This window comes from Eleginops maclovinus, chromosome 2 (genome assembly GCF_036324505.1).
Source record: "Eleginops maclovinus isolate JMC-PN-2008 ecotype Puerto Natales chromosome 2, JC_Emac_rtc_rv5, whole genome shotgun sequence".
In the NCBI taxonomy this organism is placed as follows: domain Eukaryota; kingdom Metazoa; phylum Chordata; class Actinopteri; order Perciformes; family Eleginopidae; genus Eleginops; species Eleginops maclovinus.
In genome coordinates this window covers 9,954,484-9,977,379 of record NC_086350.1, presented here as the reverse complement: position 1 = coordinate 9,977,379, position 22,896 = coordinate 9,954,484, and the positions used below count along the sequence as shown (strand labels likewise).

General features: G+C 38.4%; 3 protein-coding genes across 4 annotated transcripts; 2 read left to right on the top strand and 1 right to left on the bottom strand.

Moving 5' to 3' along the window:
* The first annotated feature begins 359 nt into the window (after nt 1–359).
* scamp5a (secretory carrier membrane protein 5a) lies at nt 360–6,727 on the top strand. The gene is made up of 7 exons (XM_063904811.1): nt 360–568; nt 1,450–1,530; nt 1,623–1,742; nt 2,899–3,055; nt 3,150–3,251; nt 3,757–3,874; nt 4,155–6,727. The coding sequence occupies exons 2-7, from the start codon at nt 1,524–1,526 to the stop codon at nt 4,341–4,343; spliced, it is 693 nt and encodes a 230-aa protein (XP_063760881.1). The 5' UTR covers nt 360–568; nt 1,450–1,523; the 3' UTR covers nt 4,344–6,727.
* Nucleotides 6,728–7,814: 1,087 nt separating this feature from the next.
* Nucleotides 7,815–16,153, bottom strand: LOC134875874 (ubiquitin-conjugating enzyme E2 Q2-like). The gene is made up of 13 exons (XM_063900587.1): nt 15,870–16,153; nt 13,505–13,609; nt 13,262–13,384; nt 13,110–13,166; nt 12,869–13,021; nt 11,819–11,903; nt 11,659–11,719; nt 11,484–11,574; nt 11,340–11,398; nt 10,929–10,977; nt 10,748–10,843; nt 10,064–10,130; nt 7,815–9,974 (listed from the first exon to the last, which is right to left on the bottom strand). Exons 1-13 carry the CDS (start codon nt 16,026–16,028, stop codon nt 9,943–9,945), a joined length of 1,137 nt encoding a protein of 378 aa, XP_063756657.1. The 5' UTR covers nt 16,029–16,153; the 3' UTR covers nt 7,815–9,942.
* On the top strand, nt 14,624–21,003 carry LOC134875861 (UDP-glucuronosyltransferase 2A1-like). Of its 2 annotated transcripts, XM_063900575.1 has the most exons (3): nt 14,624–14,642; nt 18,656–18,754; nt 19,164–21,003. In XM_063900575.1, the coding sequence occupies exon 3, from the start codon at nt 19,184–19,186 to the stop codon at nt 20,783–20,785; it is 1,602 nt and encodes a 533-aa protein (XP_063756645.1). In that variant the 5' UTR covers nt 14,624–14,642; nt 18,656–18,754; nt 19,164–19,183; the 3' UTR covers nt 20,786–21,003. The 2 variants fall into 2 exon arrangements, with proteins under 2 accessions (XP_063756645.1, XP_063756636.1); XM_063900566.1 differs by lacking the exon at nt 14,624–14,642 and having other exon boundaries at nt 18,343–18,754.
* The last annotated feature ends 1,893 nt before the right edge of the window (nt 21,004–22,896 follow it).

Here is a 22,896-nt window from a genome sequence, read left to right as displayed (position 1 = left end):
TTATGTATGTAGCATACACCAAGGCCAATTCCTTGTATTTGTTAACCTACTTGGCAATAAACCTGTTTCTGATTCTGATATTGCTTTCTCTCAGATGTAGGACTGTCATGCATCGTCTTATTTTTTCCTGTGTTGTTTTTGAAGCACTATGTTTAATGATGTGATAACAGGCAGCCAATCAGAGGAGGCAGAGTAATACCTCCTCTGGTTTTCAGCACTGTGGACAGCATCGTGGAGGGGCGGGGCTTGCTGAAACCTTCCTGCTTTTTGATTGGTCGGTTCAGGCCAGCAACAAATCCCGTTTTTTTGTGTCTGGGGTCCTGATGTATCAGGCGGGTAAAGCAGCGGACAGGGAGGGGGGGGTTTATGTGCGTAAAGAAAATACCTCGCATCACGTGACCGGCTCTTACACCCAAACCCGTCATTTGAGGAACAACGTAACATCTCTCTATTTTAGCAGCGCCAGATGCAATTGTTTTTCTTCAATGTGTTTTCATGCAGATTAAACCATAGGATGCTATTTAAACGAACATCGGGATTTTAGCCATATTCTAGGACTGAGCTGGAGGTAAGGCGTTTTAATCAATGCATTTTCATTCATAACAGGAGGAGGGGATACGATGTACTCAAATGAAACAAATTGGAGATCTTTTAACGCATGTAAAATGTGTATCCATGGTGGTATATTGAGAGGACTTCGGGTTTGACCCGCTCGTTGTCCGTATGAAGAGAAAGCACCGAAGCACCGTGTCGCACAGGCTGAAGGACGCTTCTCCATCGCCTGTGAGATCACGATGCACTGTGCCCCTCTGCAGCATCACTGCCATCCACCGAAAGAAACACATATAGGACACCGTTTAAGCAGCAAATGCATGGAAATAAAAAACGATCAGCCTGTTTTTCTAGGCAGAGATTGCAATTCCTTGTGGCAGAAAGATGCCCTTCAAACCTCTACCTACACCCACCATCATATGCATTGAAATGTCGCTTACAAACACAGCCACATACCGTGTAAGAGGGTTGATTATAGCCTATTGGAAGGTTTAAGAGCTGAACAAATACATATCTATTATCATGTAGGTCTATAGTTCCATTTGTGAAGTGTGTAGGCCTGTATCGCCTGTTCTGCGCCCATAGGTTATGAATACATTTTAGGAATCACGACAAGGCCACCCTGTTTCACACCGCGCGGATTACACAGCTGTAGTATGTGGCCCAAAAACACGTTTGTCATTGTCGATTGTAATGAATCGAGCAGCAATAAGGGTAGATGCTCTATAAATAATGGGTAGCACCTTTATTCAAATCATGTAAGGATTTAAAGCATTTTAATCCTGGGAAGTGTGTGCATGCATCCACAGAAAGGCCTATAGAGGATTGTGGCCCTGTTGAGAGCGGTGTGAGTGAGTGATGAAGCACTTAATAAAATAGATCTCTTCTTTTCTGCAGGTTGGTTTTCAAGGCAGCTGCGATTGAAGTTGGTTTGCCTGTTTGCAAGTGGAGGGAAATACTGAACGGTCATCATGGCAGGTAATTACTCTGTTCAACTGCATAGTGTGCATGTGAGTCTAAAAATCATCAGTCCACTTAATTTAATCCTTGAACTGTGTCTTGTGTCCTAGAAAACAACTTTCCTCCCCTGCCTCGATTCATCCCCCTCAGGCCATGTTTTTACCAAGACTTCAATGAGATCCCAGACCAGCGTCGCACCATGTGCAAAAGGCTCTACTATCTATGGATCTGTGAGTAAACCTGCAGTTTAAAACTGTGTATTGACTGTTGGGCAGCAGGACAGTAGTACATGTACTACATTGTTTACTACAGCTCACGTTTCAGCATATACAGTATGTTGCATGCATAAGCTGTTAACCTGTCCACAGCTCCTGTGTTCTCATGCCGTGTCACTTTGTTTTGCCCAAAACATCATGAGAACTAAAATTAACTTCAGAGACACTGACGGCTGTGAGACCAGATTGACCGGTCTCATTGTCCGGCACAGAGCCAGTTTAATATATTAGCCAGGGTTTTTGTGCCTTTTTATGCCAAGTCTGAAAAATGGTGTCTGAGTTTGTTTGCTTAGCTTGATTTTGATCAGGTTGGTCAGCAGAAAATTACTTCAATAAAATATTAAGGGTTAATTTAAGCGCATTTCTGTGTATTAAAGATCAAATATATTGGGTCTTATATAGACGTGTTAAATAGACCAAACAATTGATCTATTAATCAAGTAAATAACTGGTTGATTAACGGGGCCCTATTATGATCATTGCATTTAGAGCCTCTTATGTGAGATGTTAACATGCTTAAAGATTCAAAAAGTGCTTTATTTTTCTCATATTGCCTGTGCTGCAGCACCTCTTTTCCCCCTCTGTCTGAAACAAGAGCCCAGTCTGCTCTGATTGGTTGATTGGCCAACCATTAGAAATGTCCCGCATTTGGAGACCATTTACATTAACAATAAACCTATATAACACTGCCAAAGGAAAGAGGAAACCGCCAAAAGCATAAAAGCTGAATCTTTTTAGAAAATAATCATTAGTTGCAGCCATTACTTATAACATCACGTAACAGTCATGTGTCAATTTGTCATTTTTCACATGAGCATCATGGTATCTCTTTCATTGCCACATAGGTTCTGCCATTTGAAACAAGAATGTAAGTCTGCTGGAATAAGTAGACTAGTTTGGTACTTGTAGAGTAGAAACTGTGTGCTGTTTGTGCTAAATTATAGCTTTATTGGAGAACTAAAAATCTGGTGTTTAGTATTACTGAGATTTGTAGTGATTCACCCCTTCTGAATTATGAGTAATGCAGCCTGTGGGATGTTCACTGAAGAGGCTTTTGTCTTCAGTCTGCCATGTTTTGGTCCTCATCGCTCCTTCTCTGTGATGTTGACAGTGAATAGCGCCACACTGGCTGTGAATCTGATTGGCTGTCTGGCGTGGATGTGTGGAGGTGGCGGAGCGACCAATTTCGGGATGGCCTTCCTGTGGCTCATCCTCTTCACCCCCTGCTCCTATGTGTGCTGGTTCAGGCCCATCTACAAGGCCTTCAAGTAAGCTATTCCCGCTCTGACCCTACTCATCACTCTGCACCTGCTGTTCTGCTGAATCACATCATTTCTGATAATCATTTTTGTCATTGTGCAGAACCGACAGCTCCTTCAACTTTATGGCTTTCTTCTTCGTCTTCATGGCCCAGGTGGTGATCAGTATCATCCAGACTGTTGGCATACCAGGCTGGGGAGTGTGGTAAGAGCTTTGACAAACACAGATATGTAATGTGTTTGTTATGAAGCGTAAATACAGATGGGTGACAAGTTAAAGAAAGTTAACAGCCTTTTTCTAGTGTTTATTCACCAATCTGCACGTTTGATTAACATTTAATAGCGACCGACCATCAAAAATGAATTATAAAATTGTAAATTGTGATAGTTAATTAAACTTTAGTTAAAGGTTTCTTTACTGATATCAAACAATACAATTATGGTTAAGTATATGTAGGAATCGTATAATTTAAGTCATATTAATGTTAATTTACTATATTCAATATTTCTTAGACATGACCAAATTGATAATAAACACTTCAAAACAAGAAGGCTTTTACTTTTATCTCTTTGACAATGATAAGGAGACTTGAAGTCACACTGAATCCAAACCCCAGTTCAGAAATAAAATGAGTACATAGAAACAATGTTCCTTGTGTCATGAGTGCCTTGCCTTGACATTTTACTAACTCATCTTTTACTCCGATCAGTGGCTGGCTCGCTACCATCACGTTCTTCAGCACCAACGTGGGCTCAGCTGTGGTCATGCTGATTCCCACCATCATGTTCACTGCCGTGGCTGTTCTGTCTTTCATCGCCCTCACAAAGGTAACCAATCTTACTTGACCTTATTTGACTTTTTAGGTCCAGTGATGCGGGGGGAGACCAAATCATTAGTTTAATTGTGATTAAACACATATTTAATGGATAGGACCCGTCCCCTAAATTATTATTAGATTGCGTCTTATAGAGAAACAGGGGTGATTCTAGGTCTTGCTCAGTAGCATGTATAATGAAACTATACCAGAGTTTTCAAAACAAATGAGCAACACTGTCTTTAGCAGTTAAGATGATAAAATACCTTTTGAATAACTCCTTTTTTTTTCAGGTTCATAACTTCTACCGAGGCAGTGGTGGCAGCCTGGGTAAGGCCCAGGAGGAGTGGGCCACCGGGGCCTGGAAGAACCCCCACGTCCAGGAGGCAGCTCAGCAGGCTGCCATGGGAGCGGCGCAGGGGGCCGTGCAGCAGAACCAGTACTCAGCAGCTCCCACGTACAACTACGACGAACCCATGTAGGGCAGAGGAGGGAGCCATGCTGCAGAGTGGGAGGGATAAAAAGGGATCAATTAAGAACACAATTCAGAATTAGGTGCCCTTCATTATAACACTGTACAAGCTGAATTCAACCAGAACAAGGTAGAGAATAGTCATGTTTTTAGTTGAAGTCTACTTTAATTGAATTCTGATACACTTGGGATTAAATGAAATAAGTCGGTAAAACTATCCCCTGAGCTTCATCAGCTCATTCTGGTAGGTTCATCTGTTGTCATCACAGAGTGACCTCTCTTCCTCTGCCTGTGTCACACTTTTAAAACATCCTTTCATTCATTTGAATGTGTTTTTTTCAAATGTACTTCAGTAGCTAGATTGATTAATTTAATTGTGTTGAAAGACACCAAATGCTAAAAACTGGCCAATGTGAACTCTTTGTAAATGTATGTTGTTGAAAAAGAAAACCTGAATTTGGCCTAAATCTGGAAAATAGAATCAGCATTTCAAAATATTAAAAATAAGAATTGAATAGGAAGATGAATAAAAGGAATACCAAAATGTTTCTCCAAAACAATTCATATCAGAAATGTTAGCTGAAAGAAATGTCTTTAACCAAATGCATCAGGCTTCTAAATATGTTATATGTTGTGGTGTCCTGATTGTGTTTTTCTTTAATATTCAGAAGTTGCTCTGTGTCAGTGAATATTTCATTTGAATTCTCAGGAAAGGTTTAATAGCTGGGTTTAAATTCTACCTGTAAAGCCCTAAAAAGGTGTCAACATATTGTGCCCATTGTTAAACCCTTTCGGAGTGGTTATGTGTGGACTTGATTTCAGTAAAATAAATGGTTATTATACATGTTAAAGTGAAGCACATGCAGCATTTAGGATTGCAGTTCATTGGATAAAAACATTCCAAATCAACAGTGTACAGGTTAAAAGAGAAAGAAAACCAAAACACTAGCAGGTTGGACTGACAGTAAATATTATATTGATAATCATTGTTGTAGGTGGTCATAGCATTGTATGAAGTGATGGATGTTTTCACCCCTTTGGCAAATTCTCCCACTTATCCCTCCATGTAAATGATTCTACTTGTTTCTAAGCTCTGGATTTCAGGCCTTAGTGTGTCATTCCGTGGCTGTCGGTGTTATTCTATGGGTAGGTGTAATATGACATTTATATAAAAGAAAATGTGAAGACAATTATTTCTTTATGAGGTGTAATTGAAGGAGAGAGTATTTATGTGTTGCTGTTCCTTCAGAAACCCCAGTCAAGACTCAGTTGTTGGTTATTACAGTAAAACAGTGTTAGAGTGGAAAACAGACGTGAAGATTTGTGACTGAATGCCCGTTATTTCAAAACCTGTGAGTCGTCTCGTCTGATTGTGATGATGTGGTATTCCATAGGCTGGTTTTTTTTTTTCTTTTCAGTTGTCTTTTTGTACCAACCTGTTATTATTTCATGTATTTTGGATGATGTGTGGATGAGTTCGAAGCACATGTTCGTTGTTTTTCCATGGCTGTGGGTAACAGATGTTGAGTTTTTTCCATTATGATTTTTTAAATGTTAGATGTTTTGCACCTGTTGACATCAGTGCAACTTAAATACATAGTGGATCACAGTCGAGCAATACTAACAGAAATATATTAAACAGTAGAATTAATAGGATCAAGTGGGGTCCTGTCTTGCAGGCTTCAAATATGGACATAACGAGTGACAGTACAACCATGACATAAACTGTTATGGATTGGAAATGAACCTGTTTTCAAGCTGGACACTACTAGTATAATTTTACACCTGCAAAGCATTTCCACCAGCAGATGCACATACATTAGTTTTGAAGTATAACACAGTACCATCCACACGCTCATATCTTAGCAAATGCACAACATTTAGCTGATCAGTTCTATAAATTAGGTCGGAAGTCTGCACAAAGATGAACAGAGAAACGACTTGTCCTTTGTGTAGTAAGTGGTCATGAGGAATTCTGGATCTGCCATATGTACATACAGCACAGTTAATGTGATAATGGAAACTACAGCTGTATAGTTATTGTGCAGCAGGAACTGCAGTGCATTTGATATACTACTGATACTCTGCATTTCATGTATCAAAGCTTCTATAAAGGCATCTCCCATTAACGCCACCATGTTCCCACATGTACTGTATGCTGTTTGATATGTATTATCTTGTACTATACCATAACTAGATATAACTATATAATGACTGGGGTAAATATTTGCCATGGATGAACACATTCAATAGAAATATGCTCTTATTAGCTGAATGAAACATTTGAGGAGGCTGTGTCTCCATGAGTGACGTAATTGAGGAATACATTTTTTGTGTATTACTTTTTGTATTATTTGGTCTTACCCTAATAGATATTAAACAGTTATTGTTGCATCCTGTTTTGTTATTTGATGAGTTTGCATACGATGCCCTAGATGTACAGGATAGATCTTATTTGGTTATTTGTTTTGACGTTTTAAGAACACGACACATCTGAAACTCATTTACCACAAAACTTAAAAGGTTTTTTTTATTTGATGAATTAACGCAGCAGCCCTCTTTGGATGGAAGGGTTTCTAACACTCATCCATCCAACCACATGTGAATGAATGATTGTGTTAAAATCAACTTTAGTGTGAGCTCCTCTAGACAGTGCGACTCCTATTCTTGATGAATACTGACGTGTTGTTTGTCACATCAACCAGAACTGCTCTTCACAGTAGGTTCAATGTGTCCAGTTAATTTATTTCAAACAGGCTGTGAATAACGTCTGCTTCACATTTAGAACCAATGCTCCATAAGAAAGAAGATAAGAGAAAAAGGAACCCTTAATCATCCCACAGAGGGGAGATGTACATTCTGCATTTGACCCATCCTATTGTTAGGAGCAGTGGGCTGCCATTATGTACAGCACTCTGGGAGCAGGGTAGGGAACGGTGCCTTGCTCAGGGACACCTCAGTAGCACTTGGTCTTTCTGGGAGTTGACCTTCCAGTTCCCAGTCCAGTTTTTTGGGGGGATGATGAATTGTGTCGTAGTTCTTTACTTGAGTGAGTTGTTAACAGATTAGTTTTCCTCTATTTTATTTTTTTACTTAAAAATAATAAAGTAATTTTAGCCTGGAATTAAGTCCTAAAAGTTTTTATATTTTATAAAAGTAAAAAATGAACTAAATGCCACAACCGACCCTACTTGTCTCAATACAACAATATTCAAGTGATACGATACCATGTTGATTTCAGCTTCTTGAAAGGTAACCCTAACCCTCAACGGCTTTTGAATGTTGAATGTATTTTCTTTTTGATGGGAATTTGCAGGGCTGCAAGACAGGAAGCAACACTTACACAAAATCAGATCATTACTAAAGTTGTGTCAGGAGTAAATTATTTTATTCATTTATTAAAATACCAATATCAGCCCAATACATCTGCAATCAGTAAGTACAGTGAAAATAATACACAGGGACCCCTTTAAAACAGCAATAATCTTAAAATTCTTTATTCATAAACTTGATGCAAGTTTACAAATTACTGTACACGGTCAAAATGTCTTCAAATGGAAAAGGAAAAATAAAACCAAAGCGAGCAGACGGTGCCAGGCTTTATCAAGTTTTGTCCGTGCCAGAAAATGAAACGACAGCCGACACGAAATAATCTTTTCAACACAGTCCAGTTGCGTGCAAGTCTATTCCCCACGGGATGACTATCAAACTCCAGTCGTCTCTGAATGTCTGACACTGGCCCTTCAGATGAGGAAGCAATGAGACCCGATGGATGTGTGCTTTCTATCTTCCTGATTTTGAAATATTTAGCTCGCAATGTGTTTGTTGTAATAACTGACCTCTTCAGGCACATTGTCGACCGTTGTGCAAATATTTTTATCACGAATATTTAAAGATCACACACTGAAATTTATTTCGCTATTTGGGATTTCGAAAAAAAAGAACAAGATACTAAAGTGTGTAGTGATGAGCCACATGGGATGGTCATCATGCAACGGCAATCCTGTTAAAATGGCATCTTTCTGCAAATGTCATTCATACATTGCTTTAATTAAAAGAAACAAGTGGGCCATATTATTTTTACATTTCAGTTTTAGACATCAGATGTGTGAGTAAGCCTTAACATCAGCTGTACAGAGCAATAATTAAACCAAGAAAATAACTCAAACCATGTACAGATTCCCCTCGTAAGTATTTGTTACCTGAGTTGCCATTCAAATATACTTTTGCAGACAGTGTTAACAAATAAACTGCAAAAGAGCCAACAGATTGATACAGTGTGTGTCCTGTAGTATGGGGAACAGCAGTAGTGATGTTTTACTACGGTATACTGCATGGTTGAAGTTTCATACAGGGTTTCAGATCAGTTCATAAAGATCCTTCTTGTTACAAACAAAAAACATGTTTATGGTACATTGTTGTGGAAAAGGGTGGATTTTAAGCTGCTGACAGCAAAGAGGAGATGTAACAAGGAAGCAAATCTAACCCGGGCAGGGGAAAACCACTACAATCGATGTGTGTCATTAAGATATGACACAAGATGCTAAACAGGGCAAAATTATGGAAAAATATCACATTCAAACAGCCTTCATTTATGCCCTCTGTAAAGCCATCCCTGTGGGATTCCGCTCAACAAAGTGACTTTATTTCCAGCATCAAACTAACCCTTCCACCTCAGCTTTAATCAACAAACGGACCAGAGGCCAGACTGAGAGACTTGAAGGGTCATTGTGTTAAAAAAAACCAACAAGGCAAAAAGAAAAGCTCTTTAGCTTCAGAATTAGATCTGTCAAAAGTTCATATCATTTTCTGGGGAAAATATATCCTCTTCCAAAAAGGTATGCAAAGTGCAGATTCTGAAACGTCTTATGTCAGCCTGCCCTGTTTTAAATCAACCACTGCTGGATTTGTTCACAGACAACAGCTCATCTTAGTCGGACAACATCGCATTTCATTCTGCTTTGGTCGACACTTCACATATTTGCAGAAGAGCTCAAATATACCGGGTGGTAGGTTATCTCGACTTAACATAAAACATGAAATGTATTTATTTATTTATTGTCTAGGATGCTCAAATCATAAAAACAATCGGTGAATAATATTTCTAAAATGTTTTCAGTTAGGTACCAGTATATTTCCCGAAGAAAGAAAAAGGGGAAGAGGTTGTGGCCAATAAAAACAGGTGCAGTAAGGGGGCCACATCCAGAGCTTCAGTTTCAATCTCCTGTTTAAGTTCCCAGTTGAAGGAAGGCTAACTGACTGATGGTGAAGCCCATTTTGTCAAAGCAGCTAAAGTAAAAGCATTTCCCCACATTAAAAAGGGAGAAAAGTTCTTTTTTTTTTAAAGACAAATGAGCATATGTAGAAAACAGGACAAGTGATACCCTCACATCCTCCTCACTCAAACAGAGGGGAGACGTGCAGTGATACCAGGATAAAGTCTTTACCGGAGCGAGGCGCAGGAATACTTGTCAGATGAGCCAATGAGATGGTGTCCGCGAGAAAGATGATATATCCCCAGTAAAGTCAGAGAGGGGGGGAAATATTCCAAAGAAAATAAGATACTTTGACCCAAAGACATGTTCCCAGTGCATAGTGGTATTAGCTCCTTATCCATCCTCTTTGGGTGGTGTGTACCAGCCTGTGAAAACAGAGAGAGAAAGCCCTTTGAAAATGGATTCAAACCACTGTGTGTCACTGAGGTGCAGACATTTAGGAATATTTACTCACCATTCTTTTCATGTATCTGCACAAGGGATTTGTACGACTGTTGTGCTCTGGCAAGATTGTACTGGTTCTGAAACAAACAAATGATCGTTGGTTAGACTCACAGAAATCGCTCGTCATGACGTAGGGAAAATGTCAATTGCGATATTTCTTTCCCTTAAGTTTTTCTCAGTTTGTTCTTACTATTGGCGCCAATAAAGGCATAAAATGGAAACACGCAAACATAACTCCTCAAAGTGTTCCTTTGTCAGAAAACATTATGGACGGAACAACTAATTTATCCAAATGCCACTTGTGATCAATTGTAAATGGAACCTAGGATCTAACCTGAGACACTTTTCTCTTCCCTTGAACTCATTTCTGAAACACAGCTGCTCCATAGAATAAGGTCTCTTATGGCCCTAGTATGCTTCATATGTATTGCTTAACCAATTATCGAAAACGGTATTTAACCCTCTCCCACTACTCTGTTGTCCAAGTTATTCCATCAACTAATTGTCATGTGAAGTGTGGGCCACATCACAAAGAAATGTCCTTTAAAGTGTCTGGGTATCCTTATTTAATGGACTCATTGCCTCTCTGAAAGCAGTGTTGTGCTGTGCGTTGCTTTAAGATGTGTAAGGTGGACATGATGTGACACCATGTTCATTTTAAGCATACTGAGACGAGATTACTGACATCATTTACCTTATTGGCTCCAAACTGCACCCTGGCTTTTCCTTTAACCAGTGTTGCATTTATCTGCATAATGACAGATTCTATGGAATAGGCACTGCTCCAGCCCTGACAACACACACAAAATACACGTTAACTGTGCTGTTAAAGGTGAGAGAAAACATGTAATACAGGACAACACATTTTAACATACCTGTTTTGTGAGAAGCTCCATGCACAAAGCCCCTCCTCCCAGAACATAACTGAAATGGAGAAAAAAATGGAAATTCAGTTTAAAAGGATGAAGGTTTAATAATATTCAAGATCAAGAAAGTGTTCACTTGACTTGCAACATTGTTGTGCTCTAGTGGGTTTGAAATAGCTTGATTTGTTTTGTTGGAGCGATTAATTTTTTTTAATCAGGGTTAAACAACATTAAGAAAAGCATACATTTAGAGCAAGAGCTTCAGAGTACTTCAACATGATGGGGCAATTTAAAATGTTGAATACAAATCTCCCATACAAAAGTTAAAAGCCACGAATAAACAAAGTGAGTGTGTGGACATAGTGGGTAAACACTTTCCTAAAGACGATTTCATATGAAAACTGTGCACTACACACTCACCCTCCGGAGAGCACGGGAGAAATAACCCGTACAAAAGGTGGGTCGAAAGGAAAATTATCCTGAAAAAATAAAATAAAAAGCTTGAGTCTACAGAAAACCCTTATATCAAAAAACTGATTGACTTATATTATGAGGAGGACTCACTTTATAAGAGAAATTGAGGAGAATGTAGTCCATTCCTTCCTTTTCTTTTAAGACCTGCAAGTCGCTATGTAAAGGACTATCTGGGTCTACCCTGTAATAAAGAACAGGTTAAATATAACAGAAAACACGACACAATATTTGTAAATGTTAGAACCAACTGAATGTGAGAACTTACGTCCTTAACTTGACATGCCATTCATAAAGGCTGTCGCCGACTAGTTCGACTGAATAAATACCTGTGAGAGATGTGACACAAACACAGAGCATTACTTCAATCTGCTGCGGACATGATAAAAGTGACCTGTCACTGTGGAGAGTTGTGTCAATGCAGTCACCTGTCTTGTAACTCTGTGATCTGTAGATCTCCCTGAGTTCCTTCATTAGGCGGTCTGAGGCCTGCACGGAGCCAGACACTGCGCCCTGAAACACAAAGGTTAATCACACAGATGGTCGGTCATCTGGAGGAATAGGAAGATGCTACACCTCCACTGTAACGCCTGGCAGGGTTACATCAGGGCTATCAGACAGCCTGACAGTCCTGTACATTAATATCAATCGATAGCAGCATCAATTGAGCCTTTTCCACATCTAAAAGGACAACCAACTGAGTGATAAAAGGTACTTAGCCTTTTTACCATAAGCCCCTAAACAAAACATGTAATCATAAGCACGACCATGAAGTAATGAAACAAGTTATTTTAAGATATTTCACGATATGACCTTTTTGAATCTGAATCAATTCAGCAATTTAATTCAGTTGATTTGAGTATTATTTCTTTAGCTCCATTGAGGTGTTCTGTTCCGAATTTAAGCAGAAAACTTTTATCCCTGCATTGTTGGACGATGTTGAGACCCAACTAAACTTTTTTGCAGGACAGCCTAGCTTTTTCTTTTTGCTGGAGCCCTCTGCGGCAGCACTGTGTCAGCAGGGAGAGGAATGATGAGTCAGCATTTAGGACGCAGTGCTACTGCTGAACTAAACATAGTGAAACTGACAGAAGGAATAAGAAAAAAAAAAGGTATGTTATGTGGCTATAGTAGAATCTTATGTTACTGTGAAACTATCTAGGAGAAGAGGTAATCAATTTTATTTTGCCAAATGGTTCCTGGTTGACTCAATGTCCAGATTTGCTCCAGAACTTCAGCGCTAACAAATCCCTTACTGAACATTTAATCCAGGAAGCAGGAATTTGATCAAAATACTAAATCTAATTCTGCTTATCAGAACAGTAGCTTGGCTGTCAGTAGAAAGTGTGTTTCTTAGGCCTGCTCAGGAGACTCTCTGAGTGATACGGAGGGGGCTGCCAAAAGGTAGCATCCAAAATAGGATTTATAGGGAAATAAAGCTCCTCTTTCACCAAAACATGACCTGAATGATCACTTACATTCAAGTGATCCTGTCTCTGGTTTTTACGAATCTTCTCCAAGACGGCCAGATTTTCTTTTTCTATCCCGTCATCTTCTGACTTCTTTCCATCAACTGGCTCCTCTTCCTTCATGTCGTAATGGTCCAGGTCTTGGTCCAGGTCAATGTCCTGCTGTAAGTGTATCAATTATATTTAGACATATGGAAGAAATGGACATTCAAGCTATAATACAATTAATTCACTAAGTTGTCATAAATACCTCTCCCATTTCTTCCTCCTCTTCCTCTTCAGAGGTGACCTCATCTGACGGCCCATGCTGCAGTGTGGTAAAACATTGTGAGTTGACATGCAGTGAGTTTTCAAATGCAACCAAAAGATATTGAATTTAAATATTGCTTTAAAAAGGTGTACCTTTCGCTCTTGGGTAATGGGGCCAGCAGGTAGAGGCTGGTCGAGCATCTCTACATCTGGATGCTGTGGCAGGTTGTAGAGCCGACACAGATCACAGATGAGGCGCTTCAACTGCTGAAGGAGCTGCGAGTGAGCAAGATAAGACATCAATCATTAAATTAAACTGCAATTGAACAATACTATTAAAGGTTGCATGGATACAGCAGTAAACAAATGTGAAGCTGGATCCACATCCAGTCTTACCAATGTGCTTCCTTTTCTCACATCCTCTAATCGCTCCAACACTTCAGCCAGACTGGGATCATCAGAGTCAACAAACCATATTGGTGCCGTTGAGGGATAGGATTCCTGCAACAGAGAACAGAAGGATATGAAAATGAAACCGGTCATGCTTGGATGTTAAAGGCTACAGATTGTATGCAAGGGCTGTACCAAATGTTTTTTTTTACATTGAAAGATAAAGTAGAGGATTTGAATGGAGCTTAGGAAGTGTAATTTTTTTTAAAGTCATAGCCGAGGAAACAATCCTGTCACGTTCTGAAGGACGATATAAACGTATATTTTGTACATATTTATACAGCAGGGGTGATGATTACATACAAAGCAACAGATGGGTATGACTCAGGGAGTGCATCATTCAATATAATGGGATGATGCCAAAGTTGGGAAAGATTCATATCTTTACAACTTAACAGACAAATTTCATTGGATCAGTCATGTGAGGGATTTAAGTACTGTGCATAAGAGTATAGTTCTATAAATCGCACATTTTTATCTTAATTACCATCAATGACAGTTTGTGGCTAACATGAAATCAATATCTGTTCTGCTTTCAGACAAGTCAGGATATATCAGAGCTTTCAGAACAATTGTTTGCATATTTATGACTTGTATGTTGAAGTGAATGCTATTCAACACTTCAGCAAACTCTTGAGATTTAGCAATTCAAAGGAGACACTCGCATATAATCATTCCCCCTACAACCTGGTCTAATAACGAAGGCAGTGTTTTTCAATGATACTCCCAGGTTTTAAAATCCCTGCATGTTTTCCATCTCAACCTGCTTTCCTTATAACAGATAGCTCAGGTGAGTCCAGCTACTTAAGAGCAGGTGACCACAGATGATCCTGCTAATCAGATGTGTTACATTTACATTTTCTAGATTCAGATTGTGATGCTGAATGAACTCTTGAGATCTAGCCAACACAAAGACGGTGAATCAACTCGAGTCTAGATAGGCCACATTTATTCAAAACATTTTTCACAAGCCATGCCTACGTCACCCCGAATCAAGCAGAAGTGCAAGTGCGTGTGTGCGAGGAGGATGTGGTCGGGATGCTGTATGCAAGAGATCTGCCACAGCGGAACCATACACATACAGGTGCCATGTTGTTAATATCACCTAGGCCTTCAGATTTCAGATTATTTTGTTATCTAAGGTAGACAAAATATATTTCCAGCTAACCTCACATGTTCAGTTGATAACGCTAAGTACAATACAGACTCTTTCATATCTACATTTCATCTCTTTCTAAATATTTTGGTGTCCTGATAAAGGACAGTAACTTCAGTTTTATTATAATTTCGAGACAGGGATCCGTCTATTTACTGAAAAAGGCAGGAAAAAAAGAGTTCACTAAACTGCATCTATATAACGAAAAAAATATTAACGTTACATTCAATGGTATGCCTGTTCAGAAAAATAATATAAAATATACTTTATTGATCCCAATTTGGGAATATTTTCGTCACAGCAGCATGTAGATAAAGACTCTCACAAGATGTAATACAATTTACATTTCAGTTAGCAGAATAATTACAATTTTAAATGTAATTAAAATCCTCAAGGGACCACCTGAGAACACAATATACAATCTTTCCTATGAAATATATATTTATTTTTAAAGCTTTGATGTTGTGACTTGCTTACTTTCAAGACTGTTCTGAGGACTTTCCTATTTAAAAGAAACATATAAAACTGGTTTAAGATTACCCTATGTCTGTCCTACCGATTCCTAGATTTTATGGTATTTATTGTATTTGTATTGTCTTATATAGCTGTACTCTATCTCAGTTCGTTTATATTGTTTGTATTTTACATCCTATCTTGTCTTTTTATTATTCTCTTGTAATTTTATTTATCTTTTAGCACTGTCATTCTTGTTTGTTAATCTGGAAAGCCCACTGAGACAAACGTTTTTTCGGATATTGGGCTATATAAATAAACTTTGATTCAATTTGTGAAATACTAAAGTAAGACTTAGCTATATGCCGTTAAAATGTAACTAAATACAGTTCTGTAGTTATAAAGTTAACGACCGTAGTTGCTAACAGTAACGCAGTTAATTTGGCTAACGACACAAGCTAGCACTACTTCCAGTGAGCAGCTAGCATTAAGCTACCGCAGCGTCGTTACGATACGATGTTTGCTGGTACACTCTTTCAAAGTGAATTAAACACTGGGTGCCCAGTTCTGTTTATCTTTTATCAACGGGACGACTTAAATCTTGACGCAGCAATAAACTAAAACACTTGAATCATAGTTAGTAAACACGGATCGCTCCTTGGTTTCAGTCGGTAGTGGCTGGTTATCATGGCCTGGGCTCACCGTGATGTTGCAGTGGATGATCAGCAGCTTCTCTCCGGTTACGTTGAATTGGCAACTGAGTTCATCGGGCTTCCAGTCTATTATTCTAAATCGTTCGTGGTTTGGGTCAAAAATGGACTCCAAAAACTTCAATTCGGCCTTCAGCCCCGACACCGACATCTTCTACTCATCTCAAACCACCAGGCCGCTGGCAGAGGGGGAAGTCTGGGCGGAATGTGACCGCGCAGTTGAGTCTGGTCTACGGATCTCGCACATTAGCGTGAGAACAACAACAAAGGGCTGGAGGGTTAGGGCTATGGTGCACACTGTCACCGGTTTCTGACAGTTATGACAATGCACGACTTTAATTTACGTTCAATCTTTATTATAGTATGTTTTAAAGTGTAATTTGGTTAATATTACATAACATGCTTTTATTTGGCACTCATTTTGCAGTAGTGCTCACAACCGGCAGGAGCCTAGAAACATAAGATCCAAAAATGTTCACATGCATAAAAAGGCTTGGGAATAAATAAAAAAAGGTCACCGACAAAGGAGCCCAAAAACTATAAAGATACTACTACTACTACTACTACTACTACTACTACTACTACTACTACTACTACTACTACTACTACTACTACTACTACTAATAATGATAATAATAACCATACCTTTCAATAGAGGTCCACCTTAGTATAAAATCATCAACCATAATATATACAAAATAAGTACATCCTACATGAAAAAGCATCAATAAAATCCCCATTTATATTTATTTTTTATGCAGATGCTGATTGTATTAACATTATTATCCTAAAATTAAGTGGCCTAAATGTGATCTGGCTAATGCAGAATAGCCTACTCCACCCAACGGTTCTCCAGTACTGTAAAGTTTGTTTCGCAATTATTTACCCCAAGGTTGGTACCCCCTGAATAAATTGAATATGAAGGGTCATGAATTGATGAACATAACAATGTATAAAATACTATTTTGGTGATGTTTTCTAGTCCTTACTTTAAAAAAAAAAAAATATATATATATATATATATATAATGTATAATTGTACATTTTCAATTCTCTGAAAAGTATTTGGATAACACAGTCTGGGAGGGAAAAATCTCTCGTCGATCTGGCCATCCCATGTACTGTACATGCATGCAACCTGTAACAAGGGGTAGAAAGTAGGCTAGCCTTAACTTAAAGGGGAAGAAGGAAGGCAATAAAGTTGGTTAACACCAGATGAGAGTATCATGTCAAAGCAAAAAATGTGTGTTTCTCATAAAAAATGGAATAGCAACTGATACATTCCACAAGCTTTATATTACAGTGTTTCTTTACTCCCATCCTTGTGTATTATTAGTATATGACAATGCATACCATGTATATATGTGACATTCTTTATTTATCAAACTTAAAAGATGATTAAATGGCTGAATGCTTATGGCAAATTTGTGTATAAGAACATGGGAGCAGCATCTGTGAAAAAATAGTTTGCTCTGTTCCGGTAAAAAGTATTTGTACATTAAATACACTGACTTGACACTAGATGGCACAACAAATACATTTGTTCAGCTTTCAACAAAACATGAACCCGTGTTCTTGCAGCACTCTATGCACACTAAGTATGGGGTCAGATCAATCTCATAATTCACGAGTGCACACAGAAGGATTCACACTTGTATTTCATGATCCGCAAAAGCATTCACACTTGTATTTTCAATGCACACACAATGTGTTCCGTTTCACATACATGTAAATAAAATCCAATTACAGAAAAAAGTTTTACATGTGTATTTTTGATCCACACATGTTTGTTTTCCGTTTAAAACCGCTGAACCTGAATACACAAACCACTTTCTGAGCATGGATCGCTGTGCATTCGTGTGTGGGTTTTTTGAGACTCGCCTGACCTCACGTCCTTGTAATTTTTCCATCTATAGCCAATCAGATGTCTCCTCGATTCTAAGCCAATCACATGAGCGTGCCCCCACGAGGGTATTCTTTCTTGCGTTCGTGACGTAACGCTTCATATACGCATTTTGCGCTGTCCGGAGCTGACACGTGAACTTCAACATTGCATCGAGCTCGCCCACACACGTACCTGAGAGCACTTCTCTGTCCCATTTAACTGCTTTCTGCCGCTTTGACACATTTACATTGACGCTGATTTTTCAATACTGTATTTAGCACTGTGCTGTTCTAGGTTTCTGTGATTTGGTTAATAAATGTGTTAAATGTTGAAACAGTATGTTCTAATTGTTCAGCCTTTTTGCATGGGTAGATTAAATTACTTTATTTTCTGAAGTTCACCTGTCATCTCGGACAGCGCAAAATGCGTATATGAAGTGTTACGTCACGAACGCAACGTGGGGGCGCGCTCATGTGATTGGCTTAGATTCGAGGAGACATCTGATTGGCTATAGATGGAAAAAATGACAAGTACGAATCAGGTGAGCATCAGGGGAGTCTCAAAAAACCCACAGACAAATGCACAGCAATCCATGCTCAGAAAGCGGTTTGTGTATGCAGGTTCAGCTGTTTTAACAAACATGTGTGGATCAAAAATACACATGTAAAACTTTTTTCTGTATTTGGATTTTATTTACATGTATGTGAAACGGAACACATTGGTGTGTGCATTGAAAATATAAGTGTGAATGCTTTTGCGGATCATGAAATACAAGTGTAAATCCTTCTGTCTGCATTCGTGAATTATGAGACTGATCTGACCCCATACACTAAGCAACAGGGTCATTATCCGCAGCAGAAACACACCTTCTTATACAACCGTTCTGTTACATAGCAGATGACCACATTCCAGTCAGTCATAACTTTGAAAGATTGGAAGCTAATACTTTTGAACTTTGAGATTGGATAGTCCTTCCTGTTGCTGTTGATTTGGGTAAGTGTTAAAATAAATCTCTTTTATGCAGTAAAAACAGTCATTGAATGTGTTTCGTTGAAACATGGTCTGTGCAGGTCCTGGTAGTTACATGTACTGTTTAATAGAAGCAGTTACTGCTATCAACTTTGGTTTTCCTTTTTTTTTTTGTGCCTCAAACTGGTATTTAGACACAAATTGGTATAACATTTCCCTCTAACATGTAACAGAGAAGAAGTTTAAAGTACAATCAAATTACCTTGAAAATTGTACTTAAGTAGCATTACTGTACTTTAGTAGTTTTTAGTAATAGTTTAGTAGTACTTATTTTCTGCTTCTGTTTTTCATATTAGTATGAATGTCAACACAAAAAGATGTGCAAACCAGACAACCAGTTCTTTTTTATTAACTTGTTTTGTTAATTTAATAGGTTTCGGGGACGTCATCAGAATGTTGCCTCACTCGTCTCTCGTCATGTTTGCTCTACTGTTGATTCAATTATCAAGTGCATCTGGGGGCAAAATCCTGGTGTTCCCATTGGATGGAAGCCATTGGGTAAACATGAAAGTACTGGTAGAGGAACTGCATGCCAAAGGCCACGAGGTCACTGTGGTTCGGGCGTCCGATAGCTGGTACATCAGTGAAAACTCTCCTCTATACACCAGTGTCACTGTTCCCAGCCCTGGTGGATTTGATAAAAAACACTTTGAAGCCTTTTTTGTTCGACACCTTGAAATGCGGTTTCAGGGTAGGCATGCATCTTCATGGTATAAAACCTGGAATCGTATTAGGATGGAGCAACAGTCTGTGGATCAGTTTTCTCAGCTTCATAAGGGGTTGAGTGAAATGGTTGATAAGATGTTTGGAGATAACAACTTGATGCAGTCCTTCAAGGACACCAAATTTGATTTGGTTTTGACAGACCCCGGCATTGGCGGAGGAACAATGCTTGGGCGTTGGCTCCAAGTTCCTCTTGTTTTCAACGTCAGATGGACCATTCAAGGAGAAGGACATCTCCTTATTGCACCCTCGCCTCTGTCTTATGTTCCCTTCACTGCAACAGAGCTAACAGATAAAATGAACTTCCCTCAAAGAATTAAGAATTTGCTGAGTTATATCGCTGGAATGTACACCATGTCACAAGTCACAGAACCTCATTACAAACCATTAGTTGAAAAGTATTTTGGCACTGATGTGGATTACTCTACATTTTTCCTGGATGCAGACATATGGCTTATGAGGAATGATTTCGTCTTTGACTTTCCACGTCCAACAATGCCAAATGTAGTCTACATGGCTGGATTTCAGTGCAAGCCCCCAAAGCCGCTCCCTGTGGACCTGGAGGACTTTGTGCAGAGCTCTGGAGAACACGGGGTCATTATGATGACCTTAGGAACGTTAGTCTCGAATCTTCCTCAAGATGTCGCTGAGGAGATTGCTGCAGCCTTTGCCCAGCTGCCTCAAAAGGTTATATGGCGGTATATTGGACAAAGGCCTGCAAATCTTGGCAACAACACAATAATGGTCAACTGGATGCCACAGAATGACCTGTTAGGACATCCCAAAACTAGAGTGTTTGTGACCCACGGAGGCACTAACAGTGTTCAGGAGGCGATTTACCACGGAGTATCTGTAGTTGGACTTCCCTTAAGCTTTGATCAACCCGATAACCTCAACAGACTCAGAGCAAAGGGGGGAGCTGTGATTATGGATATTGCAGAGCTTGACAGACACAATTTTGGAGATGCTTTAAAGACAGCTATTTACGACCCCTCTTACAGCGAGAACATGCAGAGGCTGTCAAGGCTGCATAGAGATCAGCCCGTGAAACCACTGGATCTAGCAGTGTTTTGGATAGAATACGTCATCAGGCATAAAGGAGCCCGTCATCTGCAAACACACTCGTACAAGATGTCCTGGTTTGTTTACAACTCTATTGATGTCATCGCTGCTTTGTTGGCAGTTGTTTTACTTGTAGCTTTCAGCTGCATTGCAATTGTAAAGTTACTATGGAGAATTATTTTTGTTGGGAGAAAAATTAAACCTGAATGATTTAAAAATAAAATGTTGGTTTTGTTTGTGTGATTCAAAACCAACCAAACATTAAATATTTTTTATTTAAATATTATTAATTAATAAAGGTCTGTCAACATGGGGATCGTAACCCCACAAAAAAGTTCTGTAGCAAATCTTCAAGTGCAATCATTCATTGTTTGCACGTCTGATTTATTGCACCTCATTATTAAAATAATGGACAGTGACTAAAAATGCATTCGGAGTGAAGCCTTTTTTCTACCTCATTTCGATTATGTTTTCGGACTTACTAAATGTTATCACCAAGTACAAGTCTTGTGGTATGAAAATAGATTCATACTCTGACATCTGTCTTTGGAAAGATAACTGCTATCAGCTTAATGTCAATGTCACATTGTCAGCTGGCTTTATATTGTTTTAGTTTATTTATTTGTTTGCTGGTGTATGGCTTCTGGGAGTGGATATTAATCCAAACATTATCTGAATATGATAATCAAGTTTTCTTTCAAATTTCTAAGGACCCATGATTGGGTGAGAACAAAATAAGTTATTGAAAACAATTTGTTCAGTAATTAAAGAGAACTCAATATGTGTAACTTAACCGATGTTTTTTTAATATATAAAATGTTTATGATACAATTAATGCATGCATGACAATTAGATTTGCACACCAGTTTCAAATGTGGGAGTTTACTACTGTGACGTTTTTAACATCACATTTGCTGTCCTCAAACTGTCCTTCTGTATCTTCCTGTTTATATGATTATACCTTATATGGTTTTATCCAAATCACTGTTGAATAATGTATCAAGGGGAAAAAAACGATGAGTTTAAGATAGAAATCTGAAATTCATTTGAACATTGAAAAGTGTCCATGCTTACAAATACTAAAATGAGGCTACATGGAGGTTAAAGTTAGAAGTCCAACACACTAACAGGGTCATGTGACGTATATGAACTATGTTATTTTGGAGTTGAAAAGTCTTATTAGGCAGTACAATTAGATCACACAGGAGTGGAACCAGAGCCACTTAACCACCTTTGTTCTGGTTTCTTTCTACAATCATTGTGGGATTTATAATGCAGGTGAGCAATGCTCTCTAGACTTTTGTCCATATTGCATACTATAAACTAATAGACTACAACATGACCGAATTAAAAGACAATACACAAGTTAAATAGGATAAGGCCACTATGCAAGCTCAATTGAGTTTAGGAAGAAAGTTAGACAGTGTGTTGAAAGACTGAGTCTGCCACTACCCTTCATTAGATCAAAAAGAAATAGGATTAAAGGTCTACTTAAAGTCCTAGGTGCTATTGAGGTCAGGGCTTAGTCAGCTTGAGAGTATTCTTGACCCATGGCACAGTTTCAGGCCTTTAGCAGTTTGTTAAGCCCTACATTCAACCACTGATGTGATACATGTAAAACATTAACTAATTGATATCGCCAGGCATTTTCCAACTTACCTTACATCAAAACAATCTATTTTGTGTCACCACCTTTTTTAATATGGTCATTTCATTTTTGTTTAAATCAACAAATATCTTATTTTAACTGTGCTCCTTAGCAAACATTTATGTAACAGAAATCTGAACATTGAATAAAACTATTGATTGAACTATTGATTCAAGTACAAAACTATTGATTCGTTTAGATGACATAGAGTCAATATATTAAGGGAATTTGTGATATTTTAACAACAATTAAAAAAAATACCATGTTTCAGGATTATTTGGACAAATCAGCCATACAAATAAAAGGTAAAATGATAGTAAAATAGGGTTTAAAATGTACCTTGTTGATGAATTACTTTAAGACAGTCTTCTCTATCACTAGTTTTCTGAAATTGTTTGTTTTAAATTGGTTATCAAATATCGACACTTATAGAAATCTACAGACACAAACAGACACCTTAATAAGGGGTATTTTGAATAATTAATAATAATAATTAATTCCACATGTCTGAAATAATTCATGTTCCGGAAGCAAAATAGCCCAAACTCTCAATATTGGCAAGTGCATGAAACAAACAAAAACATTCAAGATTGTGTTTTTATTTTGTGTTTTAAAAAACGTACCTGATATCAATAGCGTCCATCTTGTCTATTGTGATCATATAATTGAATTC

Excerpts from the sequence above, each read along its gene's own strand:
- scamp5a (XM_063904811.1), top strand. Across the intron at positions 1,743-2,898 it reads GCTCTACTATCTATGGATCT|TGAATAGCGCCACACTGGCT; the intron begins GTGAGTAAACCT and ends TGATGTTGACAG. Across the intron at positions 3,875-4,154 it reads CTTTCATCGCCCTCACAAAG|GTTCATAACTTCTACCGAGG; the intron begins GTAACCAATCTT and ends TTTTTTTTTCAG.
- LOC134875874 (XM_063900587.1), bottom strand. The coding sequence starts at position 16,028 with ATGTCGGTGTCGGGGCTGAAGGCCGAATTGAAGTTTTTGGAGTCCATT. Across the intron at positions 13,610-15,869 it reads TCATCCACTGCAACATCACG|GAATCCTATCCCTCAACGGC; the intron begins GTGAGCCCAGGC and ends TCTCTGTTGCAG. Across the intron at positions 10,978-11,339 it reads TCTCCCGTGCTCTCCGGAGG|TTATGTTCTGGGAGGAGGGG; the intron begins GTGAGTGTGTAG and ends TCTCCATTTCAG.
- LOC134875861 (XM_063900575.1), top strand. The coding sequence starts at position 19,184 with ATGTTGCCTCACTCGTCTCTCGTCATGTTTGCTCTACTGTTGATTCAA.